This window comes from Blennius ocellaris (assembly GCF_963422515.1).
Source record: "Blennius ocellaris genome assembly, chromosome: 14".
Classification (NCBI taxonomy): Eukaryota; Metazoa; Chordata; class Actinopteri; order Blenniiformes; family Blenniidae; genus Blennius; species Blennius ocellaris.
In genome coordinates, this window is record NC_137663.1 from 21,110,712 (window position 1) to 21,124,647 (window position 13,936).

General features: G+C 41.0%; 1 protein-coding gene across 1 annotated transcript in view; it reads right to left on the bottom strand.

Annotated features, from left to right (window-relative positions):
- LOC308139572 (roundabout homolog 2-like) overlaps positions 1–13,936 on the bottom strand; it is a gene marked incomplete at its 3' end in the record, with an annotated part of 81,885 nt that overhangs the window by 19,425 nt on the left and 48,524 nt on the right. Inside the window, exons 6-15 of the mRNA XM_080509032.1 lie at positions 12,602–12,738; positions 10,971–10,982; positions 10,326–10,450; positions 8,448–8,619; positions 5,563–5,768; positions 3,214–3,295; positions 2,876–3,041; positions 2,274–2,440; positions 2,065–2,186; positions 234–465 (exon numbers count right to left, since the gene is read on the bottom strand). Coding sequence (XP_080365158.1) covers positions 234–465; positions 2,065–2,186; positions 2,274–2,440; positions 2,876–3,041; positions 3,214–3,295; positions 5,563–5,768; positions 8,448–8,619; positions 10,326–10,450; positions 10,971–10,982; positions 12,602–12,738 — 1,421 coding nt within the window. The remainder of the gene's footprint in view (positions 1–233; positions 466–2,064; positions 2,187–2,273; positions 2,441–2,875; positions 3,042–3,213; positions 3,296–5,562; positions 5,769–8,447; positions 8,620–10,325; positions 10,451–10,970; positions 10,983–12,601; positions 12,739–13,936) is intronic.

Sequence of the window (13,936 nt, forward strand, 5' to 3'; positions counted from 1 at the left end):
GACATGGCACTGCAGCAGTATGCGTGTGTGGGAGGGTGTACTTGAAATGCCATTATCCATTACCATCTAGCCATGAAGCCATTACTAGCGGCAACTAAATATAAAAGTAGGTAGAAACATTTACACAAGAGCGTCTGCTCATGCATAAGTAATCTTGCCTTCTTTTCAACATTAAGTGGGCAGGCATGTTGATTTTTTTTTTTGTTGGAAACGTGGTTTTATTAATTGCTTACCTTCTTCCATGGTGCGTGCAGTCATGGATTCACTGTCTGCACCCTGGAACTCATTGAAGTATGGCCTCACTTTAATCTCGTAGACAATGCCTTTCTTTAAATCCAAGAGTGTGAGGTCTCTCTCTGACGCAACCTTCAGGTCTTGTATCTGCCAAGGTCCTGGGGAGGGCAGCCCTGAAGTTTGCCGGTAAAGAACACGGTAGCCCTGAATGAACTGGGATGGATTCTCCACCTGGGAGCAGAGGGGAAGGAACGGGAGAAGGAAAATGATGGTGACTGCGTGCAAATGATGTGGGAGGCTTCAAGCATCTGTGTACCTGCAATGGATCAGCATTCAGCTTGTGTCCTCTGTCAGTGACAATGCATGCTTAGTTAGTCATACAGTTTAATTAGCAGCAGACAAACGGAAACCCTCGGGAAGGGTGTTGCAACGTGTCCTCCGAGTCTGCACAGAAGCTCTGAGTCAGAGGCCTTCTGCTTTGTCAGAGCTCAAAATTTGGATCAAAATACCTTTTTTTTAATTTATGCTGGTCCAATTCAGGAGCGAAGTAAAATATGTAAAAATAAATTGTGAAAGCGTTCTAACAGAAGTAGAAGCAAGAAAATGCTTTTACAAACTGAAGTTGAAGCAGGAATCATCAGACCAGTCAAAATGATTCAGGAAAGGTTTCACCGTCATTGTTTTCCTCTCTTTCTCTCTCTGCGTACATTTTCTGTATTTTCTCAACAATATGTGGCTAAAAGTCTTGTGAACTGTGGATTTCTTCAATGTCCCTTATACTTGACTCGCTAGTTCCTTGTTGTCTGAGTCGATAGATGAAAAGAAATCACTCATGGTGGTTGGAGTAATGACTGTATGTCTGTATTTCCAAATTATTTCAATTCATTCAAGACATTTGCATGTGTATTTCTTCAGAGAGCATGGCCTATAATAAACATATAGAGTTGTTTTTGTTGTTTTTAGCAATTTGTGACTATAGGTTCAATATAATACGAACACGAATCAGATGTGTGTATGATGCAAAGTGTGGAATGAAGCAAGCAAACAGGGAAAGCAGTTGCTGTCCTCTCATTGAGCAACAGATTGGCCAATTAAAGCTGACTGGGATCCAAAACTCAAAATGGGGAAATGTAAATTGTTCCCACAGGACACTCACAGGGCAACAAAGACTTTTTGAAAACGATTTCAAAGGTACCCATGGCCCATAAACCACATTAATGTTGAAACTTTTCGAGGGTAATGAACGAGACGTTCTTCCCACAAATGGAACCGGGTCAAAAAAACATCTGCGGACCCATTCACATCGACACAGTTTATTCTGTCACTGTATCAGTCTAAAAGCTACATTACAGTACCTGCTAGTCATACTGACAAGCATGGAATAGCAGAATGGTGTAAGCCCATCCGAGATGTGTTATTAACCGACAGCAGCAGGCAGTTGGGACGCCCTGCCAACAAACAGAAACATTTCCCAGATAAAACGCTGACTGCAAACTGCTTCCAGAAGTGACACATGTAGCACCTAATGGTGATGTATTTGTCCTGAACAGGAACATTAGTCTTGATTCCTGCATCACCTCAGACCAATCTGAATTGATATAGCAGCAGCTGTTCACACTGCGAATGTGCATCCATCCCATCATACTTCCTGTGTGTGTGTGCGCGTGTGTGTGTGTGCCAACTAATCCCCAACACTGTGACATGCCAAGTAGAAAGTTCTCAAACAAGCTTAGCTACACAAGAAAAAATGAAAAAAAACAAAAAAACAAAACAAAACCCCCAAAAAACCCATACTGTATAATACATTTTTGAAATGTTGTAAGTACTCACAGTCCATGTGACCTGCACTGAAGTGGAGCTGAGAACAACAGGATTATGCATGTTGACCACCACATCCCCCAGCTCTTTCTGCACACGGCGGTGGTCCACTCCCTGGGCTGTGGGACTAATGTCTGAGGTGGGAATGAATACAAACATTTAGCCTACAGTAGTGATGCTTATCACTGAAAATCCTGGATAATCCATTCTTGTTTCTGTACCTTGAGTGCGGACAGGCTCAGACATCGGGCTTGGGTCCCCAAGCCCTTGAGCATTGACTGCCCTAATGATAAACAGGTAAACAGTGTTAGGACGGAGGTCCTTCACCGTGAACTCGGTGGTCTTCACGTGGTCAGCAACTGTCTGCCAACTGTTACTCACTGATTGGCTGTAAAAAGGAAGAGATGTAATTAGTTATTAATGATGCTTTATAGGGGCAAATAGACATGTTTCAAGAAATACAGAGTCAAAATGACGTGCAATAAAATGACAACATGACAGAATTGAGTGAAATCTTTTAAAAAAAATATTTCCTGTCATCATCAAAAAGAACAATTACTTGAACAACCATGACACAAAGGGAGGAAAAAAATAAAAAGAAGCAAAATTCAAGTTTACGTCAATCAAATTCTGCTTCGATTTTCATTGATTTGCACAGTAATTTACGTGTACAGATGATTTACACTGTACAAGAAAGACTATCAAGTTGATTCTTGAAATGGCCCCCGCCTGCTTCAATTCCCACAGAAACACCCAATCTGTTATTGCCATGAAAGTTCGGGGTCACTAAATGTTGCTTGGGGCCGTAGGTCAACAGACGTACCCAAAAGCCTCGATGACATAGGAGGACACTGGGGAGCCCGCCTCTGGCCCCGGTTCCCATGACAACGAGATACTGCTCTTGGTAACATCAGTGACCTCTGGCTTGGAGGGAGGCCCTGGGAGGGCGGTCGCATTGTGAGAGATGAAGTCCATGAGGTCAGTGGAGTCTGAGGAGGAGAGAGCAAGAGCGAGAGGGAGAGAGAGAGAGAGACAGACAGAGAGAGAGGGCGATAGACAAAACGAATACCCTTGAGATCGAATCAACATCAAGGACTTTTACGCTTGATATGCATGAAACTGAGTTAATTTTTCATGTGGATTGTTGCCAATGAACCAGACCTCTGACATCCAAGTAGGCACTCCATGACGTCTCTCCACTGGAGCTGGTCGCAACGCAGGTGTACAACCCCGAGTCTGACAGCTATGAAATACAGAACGTCATATTATGATTCAGATCCAGTCAAGATTGGTTGAATGTGCAGCAGGGCCAATCTAAGAGCTATGACAACAACCTCATTACAACTGATGAAAGATTTAGAAGACTCATGTCTATTAAACTGACCCACAACTGTGTCTGTGCTCAATTGCTGCGTTTAAGTCAAACCTCAAGTCTTTGTAACTGTGATCCCAGTTGGTTTCTACAAGCTCTTACGTCACTCTGGGCTTTTGAAGACGTTTGGAGCTGGTAGTACAGTAAAAATGCATTAACCTCCACTGGCCTGCTCTTGGCTCGAGAAAAGCCAGAGAGTGGATGAGAGGAAACTATAACACAGGGCAATGAAAAAAAAAAAAGACACCCCCTCCTTTAAAAGCTTACATTAATTTTCTTAATTGATTTCCTCCAATAAGAGTCACCCACCATTCCAGGAGTCATCAACATTATCATCACCAGTGCTGACACAGGGAATAGGAGATATGACAAGCTATTTTATATCGGCAAAGCCTTTGGAACCACTGACGACTGTGTTACCTCGAGAGGGAAAGTACAAGAGTGACATAGGAAAAGCACTTTGACACGTCACAGGACGCTGTATACTGCAGACGCGCCGTTATATTACCCCCTTCAGACTCCTCTCACCAGTTCCTGTCCTTGAGTCCTTGAGTCTAACAACTGCTGCCTCAGAGATTCAAACTAAATAGCAACATTTAACGACTTATAAAAATCAATACTCGCTATTCATCTTTTAAAAGCAACCTGACTGCACTTGTCCATTTGAATTACATTCAGCTGACATCATCTGGCAGATGAGAGAGTTCTGCTTTATTCTTTCACATGCAAGACAAGACGTACTGTACAAACACAGAAAACATCAACAAAAGATGTGTGTTTGTTTGAGTTTTTGTGTGGTAATCTGGGTACTTGTTCATTGACACACACTATAGCACTTTGTACAATGTGAAATGTGAAAAACCTAAAGGCCCCATATTATACAGTTTTTCAACAATTTCACCTAATTGTCAGAGGCCCAACAACACTGTATTCAACATGTATTGCATCAAACCCATTCTTGGTCCTAAATTTCAGCCAGTCCCTCATTGAGTTTGACTGAGAACAGCCTTTTTCTGTGTCTGTAACTTTAAATGACAGTGAGCTGTGTCCGTTCATTATAAGAAAAAACGGTGCCCGTTCTTTAAAGGGCAGATCTCATCTACTTGTGGGAGGGTCAAAGGGAGTATCCACCACCAGATGGAGTGGTTATTTCCCTGCATGATGTCATAAAGGGAACAACACTGATTCACCTGTATGAGCACACCTTCACTAAAAGGCGGGGCAAGTGAGGGAGACAACTTTCTGCACTTCTGGAACTGATACAACAGGCTATGGGGACACATATTACTGTTTGAAAACCACCATAAATTGAATTTTGCATAATATGGGACTTAAAAGAGATCGAGCTGATGTGGCAATGAACAGACAGCAATTCAATTTGAATTGGGGATAAAATGCTGTCTCGAACATGACTTAATGAATTAGTGAAACAGTTTTTGTACAATTGGTTGACAAAGTTGATACGGCAAGTATGTGTAACACTTCAGATATTGCAGTTTATAGAGTTTGACCAGGGATTGTTTGGACTGAAATATTAAAATACTACATACAGTCTGTGTTACATGTGACAATACACTGCCATAACAGGCTTTTACAATTCTAAAATATATTTTGATTGTGATATGTCAATTAAATTGTGTTATGATGCCAGCACACAACACTTGGTGATATGTAAGTGAAAGTAAAATTCAGTTTTTGTTGCAAATGGTGACGTTTTGACTTCTATGCTCCCTACTATTGCTTTTTCAATAGCTTTTTTTGTTAACTGCTCTATATTGGTTATTTGTTGTGGTCATGTGAACAACAAGAAGTGGGACATTTAAATTTTCCAAAGGTCCAAGACCAAAACAAAATAAAAAAGTTGAAGCATGGATTTGTCAAATAAGGATAATGGTTTGCATTTTTCCTATTATTTTGTAAAGAGAATTACATTTTTACGATCATACTCGACCGCCTTTAAAAAAGCAACCATTTTTAAAAACAGAAAAGTGAAGCCAATTCCTGGACGACACACCCAATCTCACATTCATATGAAAGCAAAAGCCTTGTTGCAGATCTGCTCTATATCGTACAGATTGTCTAAGGAGGATTTTCAAATCCCTCGGTCGAGAACTAATGGTCTACTTCATTATACCCACTGTGGTACTCTGGATCTGCAGGCTGCCGTGCTCCATGAGGGAAAAACGAGGATCTTTTCCCAGCAGACTGGCCCCATTCTTTCGCCAGGTGACTGTTGGCTCCGGGTCCCCTGATGCCTGACACCTGAGGAGAGACAAACCCCCCAGCACTTGCGTTTGATTGGACGGGCCCTGGCGGATGATAGGTGGTGGGCGGTCCTTCAGGGCTGAGGATGACAATCAAGAAACGATAGGTTAGTGTTTGAAATCACTTCGAGAGCTGTAATTTTCACGTCATGGTCTAACTAGTTGCCAGATTTGTGAAGTGGGAAAAAAAACAAAAAAAACATGACCTTATCAGAAGGTGTTAATTTGTGATTGCAATAATTACACAAGTGGTTGCAGGGCCAAGATGGTAGGGTTCAATCTGATGGATTTATTGTAAGAGAAAGTGACTGTTTTGTGAGCCTTTTCCACTGTAGGGCAGTGTGCTCATGGCACTGCATCACACCTTTGAGCTTTAATTACTAGGTGAGGATTAACGATGCTTCACCCGTGGTGCTAATTACCATACCTTCTTTATAACACCTCTCAACACAACCATGCCTGTCCTCTCTCCTCCTACTGTGACTCATAGTTGAGCCTCCTCCCCCTGAGCAGCCAACCTCCCACCCGCGAGCACGCACAAAAGCTAAACTTGGAATTAGCATGCCAAGCAGAACAACAATACATCTCTTTTTTAAAGCTTTTCAGAGCATGTTATATCACCCAGAAAACAGCCACTCCGAAACAGTAATTTCTGGAGTGTTGAATTTCCCTGTGCCTTGTAACTACCCCTTGCTACCCAATTTCTTCACTTGCTGCTCTCCACTGTTATCAGGTCTGTCTCGATTCAACACAAGTGTTTACAGCAGGCTGCCCCTGCCTTATCTCTCATCGCACCTCTTTCAGCCCAATGAGCAGCACAGCAATTCCAGCAGAATAGCCGAAAAAAATAAAATCAGGAAGACTACAAGCCGCACAGTACAGTAAGCAAAACCTCATGCGGCATGCCAGTTATTACCGAGACTGAACTGCCTATATTCCCAGCAAATAAACATAAGCTATATTGTGTTGCTGACGAGCCTTTATCAGGATTTGACTGATGTGTTGGACCATTTTGAGTGGGTAGTAAATGGTCTTGCCAATCATGGGAAACTCTCATGTCTTTTCATGGGAACATATTTTTTTCAGTTGAACATAAAACTGGTCAGTGCATTAACTAAATAAAAAAAAAAGAAATACATCTGCTATAGAGAAAGTCAGACATATCCCAAGTGATCAAGGGAGATAACAAAAAGTACTTTATTGCTTTTTCTTGATTTAGATGTAATAGATGTATTGCTGCAAAAATGCAATGATGCACTCAAGATTTAGCGACAGAGGCAATAATACAATGTTACTGTTGGGACAACAGTTGCTATTTATATGCCCGCTACAGAGTAGATTTCCACAAACACCACTGCTCAAGGCTACAGTTGAAAGATAATTCTCCTAGTCCTGTTTTTGATTTCTACTCCTTGATCCAAGATCACAGCAGTGGCCAGGATCAGACTTCTGGCATCCTGGGAGTCTTTAGACATGAGTCATCTAAGGTCATGTACACATCTCATATATATATATATATATATGAAACTTGTAACTTGAAGAACTGTGATCACCCACTTCCACAGTAGTTGGGTGATATTTCAGTTTATTATCAAAATTTGTTATTTTTTGCACAATTAAGCTAGAATCTGACCATTTCATGCAAAAAAATAAATAAATCAGAAAATACTTTGGAAAAAGACAGATCACTCCAAATACCACAACAAATAATTATACCAGAGTGAAAATATCAACTTTTCTCCCACATTTTGCCCGTTGGAAATGAACATTAATAGAAAGTTCTCACTTCTTTGTACCTTGCAAACTGATATAACAGTCATCTTATTTTCTGATGTAAACATATTTTACAGGTGAAGAGGAAAAAAGTTGGAGCTATATCTGACTGGAAATCTATGCAACCAGTCAGTCAAACATCAATGCCCGATTTATAAATGAATCATCTGATTCCTCAAAAGGCTCCCGTGTCTTATTGGACACCCCCCCCCATACTGATATTGTAGTCTCACATAATGGTAGAAATGACACAGCTTACACAAAGAAAGAATTCCCCTGGGCTTCATGCCAACTCTGTGTCCATCTTTGTTTACAGCCATCAGTCAAACACATTCCCCCCATCGTTTGAGCCCCAACACCTCACATTTTGATATTGATCCATCTCAAAATGAGTGACAGGACGGGAGTCATTTCCTCTCCAAAAAACACTCCAACAGATGTTAATTTAATAATATGTGGGAGAAAAAAAGCCAAGAAACAAATGGAGGGAAGGGAATAAACAGCTCCCAGCTGGCAGCAGCTGAGCACTTAATGCTGACATTAAAGCTTTGTCAGAAACGTGTAAAGTGTCTCTCCATCAAATAGACAGTTTTATTTTTACGCAGTTCCAGTCTTTTCAGTCTTTACCACAGCAACGTGAAAATGAAAAGAGTAATTATGGCCGACTTGCTTTTAGAACATACAGATTCATCTTCTTGGGGGGGGGGGGGGGGGGGGGGGGTGTTTTGTATGACTGTTAAGCCCGCAATGCATCATAATAAATGATGGGCCAACATCAAACATATATTGAAGAGACTCATAATGTAAAAATTTATGTTTTCAGCAGACTATTGCAACAGTGTTGAACAAGAGTGGTTTAACAGAGAAAGTTCAAGAAGTGTGGTTGATTTTGTGTGTGTGTGTGTGTGTGTGTGTGTGTGTGTGTGTGTGTGTGTGTGTGTGTGTGTGTGTGTGTGCATGCGTGATTTTGCATCATCCCATCTTACCGTCTGCTACCTCAAGCTGGGCCTTGGCCATGATGCTGCCTGCCACAGTGAGGGCCTGGCAGATATAATATCCTGCATCTGAGCGTTGCACTGACGAGATGGTCAACTCTCCCTTCTCAGACACGGACACACGGCTGTCACCCTGCGTTGGCTGATTGGGGAACAGGAGGTCCTACAGGGAGCCAGAGTGTTGTGAAAACATGAATGAAATGTGTGCTCGCTCCCGACTGGATGAGGTTATGTCATACATCCTTTTCATATGGATTTATGTGATTCAAAGTACATAAAACAACATCCAAATTGTGTGTTTGACAAGATAATTACTTTGTTGCAACGATGCATCTTGACACAAACTGACATTGTTAGAAAGTATGATAATTTCATCTTTCACAAGTACTACATTTGTCAGGAATATGCATTTGTGGGATGAGCTGCATAAGTGGGAATATGCCTAATCAACTTTGCCTATGCCAAAAAGCCCATTGTGCTATTGCAAATTCACTTGTTTTGAGCTTCTGGTACATCCAGGGACTGACAATCGGGACTAATTTGCATTTGAGTGCAATCACTTGCAATTCTGTATCGTCACAGTCTAGGACCGGACTTTTTATTTTCTTTCAAGGTGACCACTCCCGCTCCTACACAAGAAGGTTTTTTCAAAGACGACCAAACAGAATATGGGTGTGAGTCACCTGACATTTATGCCAGAGTGACCAACAAATGGTTGAAGAATGAGATATCGTCTTACAATGGTATCCGAGCAGGAAGGTGACAAGCATATCCAAGAGGCTGTTATGACTTCATATGGTTCTTTAACCTGCTTTTTAATGGGAACAAACAACATATTTCAGTATGCTACTTAGTATTCCACAAATGCTGGTTCCTTAAAATGTTGCAGTTGGAAGAAATACTGAAGAGGAATACTATTGACCAACTGTATATTTTTTGAAAACTCTTTTTCAGACCCGTGTTGTTTCCCAGTTATTCCCTTATTTTCAGTCACTTCCAAACAGCAATGTGTAATTTGCATAAACATGGAAGAGACAAATCAGTGTCACACTGATTTGGGACTTGGCAAGATTAAAAATTTTATTTTAGATATGATAAATGATTTGGCTTGTTTTAAAAGTTACTTATTTTTAGTCCTTGATTTTAGAGTATAATTTTGAATCTCGGTTTACAATCTAAATTTTGAGAGTTACCATCAGTTAAAATTTACATGCTGCAGGGACAGATGATTTCACTACTTTTAAATAATTTTCTTCTCACATGAAGCATTTATATCGCCAGGAAAAATTGAATCGCTTGTATTTCAATTTTTCATCTTTGGATACCATCAAATCCACACAGACTGATTCAAGTTATGTTCAAATCTGGCTTCCAATAAAACAGCAGAATTCTAACAATTATGCCCAATTCAGCTAGAAAAGTAGGTCAGTATCTCTCCAAGTCTGAATGGTAGTTTACCACTGGAGTGATAGTCTTGCTGCGATAACCTGCAGTCATAGTTGTGAAATTGAGGCATCAGCACTGTCCATTTCTGCACCCCAGGCAGACAAGCGGATGGGCAGGAAAGGTCATTAGCCTGCTTTCATTATGTCTAATGTCTCTAATGCAGCATATGACATTGTCTCTTGCTAAGTGAATTGGCTAGTCAGTCCAATATAGATGAATGATAAATGACCACTTCATTAAATGTATATGGACGAGGAGCACATTCAGAGGTCCATGATTTTATCCATTTAGCCCCTTTAAAAAAAAAATAAAAAATTCAGAAACTTTTAGCCAAATGAATGTCTGTATATGGACCTGGAAATTAAACAAAGAATGTGTACAGCCCTTCACACACACTTAAACATGTGCGAACAGTTTCCTCACCTTACTACCTTCTCTTTGCCAGAAGACGGTGGGCTGAGGTTTGCCTCTGGTCTCACAGGGAAAGGTCGCTGTCCGTCCTTGAGCCACGATCTGGTCACGAGGTCGCACCACAAACTGAGGTGCCTCTGAATTGAGATTCAATAAAAGCAAGCAACAATACATTGACGTGTAAGCAAAGGTGTGTTTTACTATAGGAATACACTGCAGTATTCACACAGAATGTCCAGCTACAAACTAGAGGGGTTCATGCACCGTGTCTCATTAAGGAACTTTTCTATGCCAGTCACACAAGCCATTCATCCAGCTGCTAGAACATCAGAATGAATGATATCAGCTAATTGACTAACAGAGTGCCTCAATATCTATTATCTCTACTCTAGTTTCCAAGCTGAAGCATATCAACCGTACCTGAACCCCCATTTTGAAAGAAGTGATGTGGTAAATCCAAAGATTCTACAGAAGACTGCCAGGAAAGGTCAGGGGTAGATAGCAATGTAGATATGCATGTCCAATATTAGTTTGATGATCGTGTTTGTGGAATGCCACAACAGTACATGCATACTGTGCATGTTTATGATATAAAAACAGAAAAAGAACAAAAGAAAAAAGAGCAATCCATGCAAAATGGGATCAGCTCTTACTTACCAACAGGGCGAGCTGGTGACAGGACAATGGTGAGGGTGAGAATAACACGCAACACGCAGAGAAAGAAAGCAGCGGAGTAGAACAGAGGGACAGAAAAAGAAAGAAATGGAAATCAGAAACGAATGAGATGGAGTTGGGTTTCCATCCACGATGTTCAGGGACAAGAAAGGGTAAAGGCTCATTCACCAGTGAAGGTGATGGCATGATCCTCAAGCAAATGGTACCTTGGGAGTATCGGAGGAGGAGGGGGAAGCTGATGCCAAAAACCTCCATTGACATTGAGCAGATTTATCTCAAACACTTCATTTGGGTTGATTAAAAAGCTATTCTTTGGATTTACGCTTAATAACAGCTCAATTCGAAGCTCTATCAGCATTGATCTTCATAAATACTAAGTATGTGTGTGTGTGTGTCTGTCTGTCTGTATGTATGTATATATATACACACACACACCCTCATGTATGGTATGCTGCTTTTAACAATGATTGTTCTCCTTAAACCAGACTCATTCTTACTTATTACCTCAAAGTCCGTCGTAAATATACACTAAAATATATGAAATCCAGACCATCAAATACTTAACATTATACATTTAGATTGAGTGTTTTTCAAAGGCCACCAAAACTTCACAAGACCTTCAAATACACCTCAAACAGGAATAAAACAATTGTACTAAGTTATTCCATCCTTTTGTCACATCTTAAATGATCATAAAAGTGAGAATAGAATGTGACATAGCCTAAATATGACTTATTAGATGCATGTATGAGTTTAATATGTACATGCATATGTTAAAGCCTGGTGATGTTTTTTTCTCAACAATGTTTGTGATATTAACTTGAATGCATCAATCAACTGCACTGGTGCATTGGATAACATTTAGAAATGATTTGCTAAATTAAAAGGAGTTAACAGAGCAAAAAAAATACATTGTTAAGCACTGTAATCATCTTTACAATATAAAAATTATAAAAGTATTCTGGCCGTCTTCTGAAAAAAAACCAAAAAAGAAGGGAATTGTGGTCACTTGCTCATTAGGCACTCAGCTAAATTTGTTTTTAAGGAATAGACATGAATGATAAAGAAATGTCTTAAAATGTGAAGAAATATTTGAAATGAGTGTTATGAATAAATGTCATGAGAACTGTACAGCATGTATGATGATTTATAACGTCATTGTTGACATGGAAACATTGTGGTATCAGCTGGCACCAAGTCCATCATTTGAAAAAAATGGTGTGAACAATGTTTTCACAGTTCAACTGAAAAAAAATATGACTCAACCGTAACTGTAAAACATCTTCCCCCACTGTTATGGTGTAAATATGGCGTGAGCAGGCTGGATGGAGATTGAAACCTCCCCAGGAGAGGTCATAAAAGTTCACTTAGAGCTGGTTAGATTGTTCATATCTGGAGCCTGGCTGGAGATCAGAGCAATCAACTACATCAGCGCCGCTATATGAAAGGAAAGCTGAGGCCAGGCCCAGCCTTTTCAGCAGGGGGGCAATAATACTCATAAAGTGGGCAATAAAGGGTTGATTGTCCTGTGGCCTGCTTTGGGAGATACCAAAAAAAATAAAATAAATAAGGGTTGGGTTATGAGCTTTGCGAGTCCACAAGCAGTTACCCACCTCTGATAGTCAGATAGGCAGAAGCTTCGGCTTTACCCACGCGGTTCTCTGCAAGGCAAGTGAAGGTCCCCTGATCGCTGACTGAGGCTTTTTTAATCCTCAACAGGAAGTCCTCCTTCTCGTATCTGATGTCGTACCTGAGAGGAACAGCAAGATCACATCACTCGCAGTTGATTTCACATCGATGAAAGTTCAAAAGAAAAATGCAATCCTTGCAAAGTAAATATGAACACAGCAATTAAATAAAGAGTGCGTAGATGTGCGTGTGATGTTTTTGACAGAAGCTTCAGAAAGGCTGTGTCATTTTTGATAGAATAAAGAGGCAATTGCTGAACTGGTAGGGAACAATTATGCTGAGATAAAGGCGTTGCAAAATGAAAGGTGCTTTCAGCTGGAACCCTGGCTGTTCCACTGTTCCAATATTTATAAAGACGAGCCACCCACTGTGGTGTTGGTTGTGCAGTATCCTCAAGGTTTGAGTGTGTATATGCACATGTGGGTGTTTGCGTGTGAGTGAGGGAAAGGAAACGGAGAGAAAGGAAGAGAAGAGGGAGAGATTTAGACAAATAGTCTGAGAGTAAGGGAGTGGCACAGTCTGGCAAGCTGAATTTGATGAATGAGCTGAGCAGGAGAAAATGACTAATTCATGGAGATGTTGCATGCATGAGTGTGTCTCCACCAGTGCGGCATACTGGAATGCTGCAGCGATGCAGTCAGAGTGAGAGGGACGTCTCCGCTACCAGAGTTTAGATAAGCGCCTCAGAGGGGCAACAAACAGAATGAGTGGAGGAGCAAGGAGTCAGGCTCTCCCTCTCTCGGGTCCCTTTTGGCGTGAGAGATCCTGTTAAATTGTCTAGCCAGCCATACTGATTCAGCGATGGGAGACAAGTCAGGCAGAGAAATGGCACAAGGGGTGAGAAAAAGTCACATTTGAAATAGATGTTTCAAAGGGTGTGGGCAGAATATCGATGGGGGCTTGAGGAGTCTGTCCAGACTGTGGTGAGGACTCCATTCACGACACATCTCTGACCCAGATACAGACTTCCCAGGAGGCCGAAGGGTTTACGAAAAGAATGAAAGAAGTGGAAGGAGGGAGACGAGGTGAGGCAGGTCTGAAAGTAGGACATATTGCAGAAGTCAAGGGGTACTGAGGTTAAGTTCCAGACGCCTAGACTTGGAGACAGTTACAAGAGTGTACGTCACTGTACACTCCAACATCGTAACATATACGGGATAGTACCAGTCTACTATGTTTCAGCAGCAACAACATGTGACAAGTGTCACCCTTTTCTCCCCATATTACTTTTCCTATGAGTAATAATCTAACTGACAAAA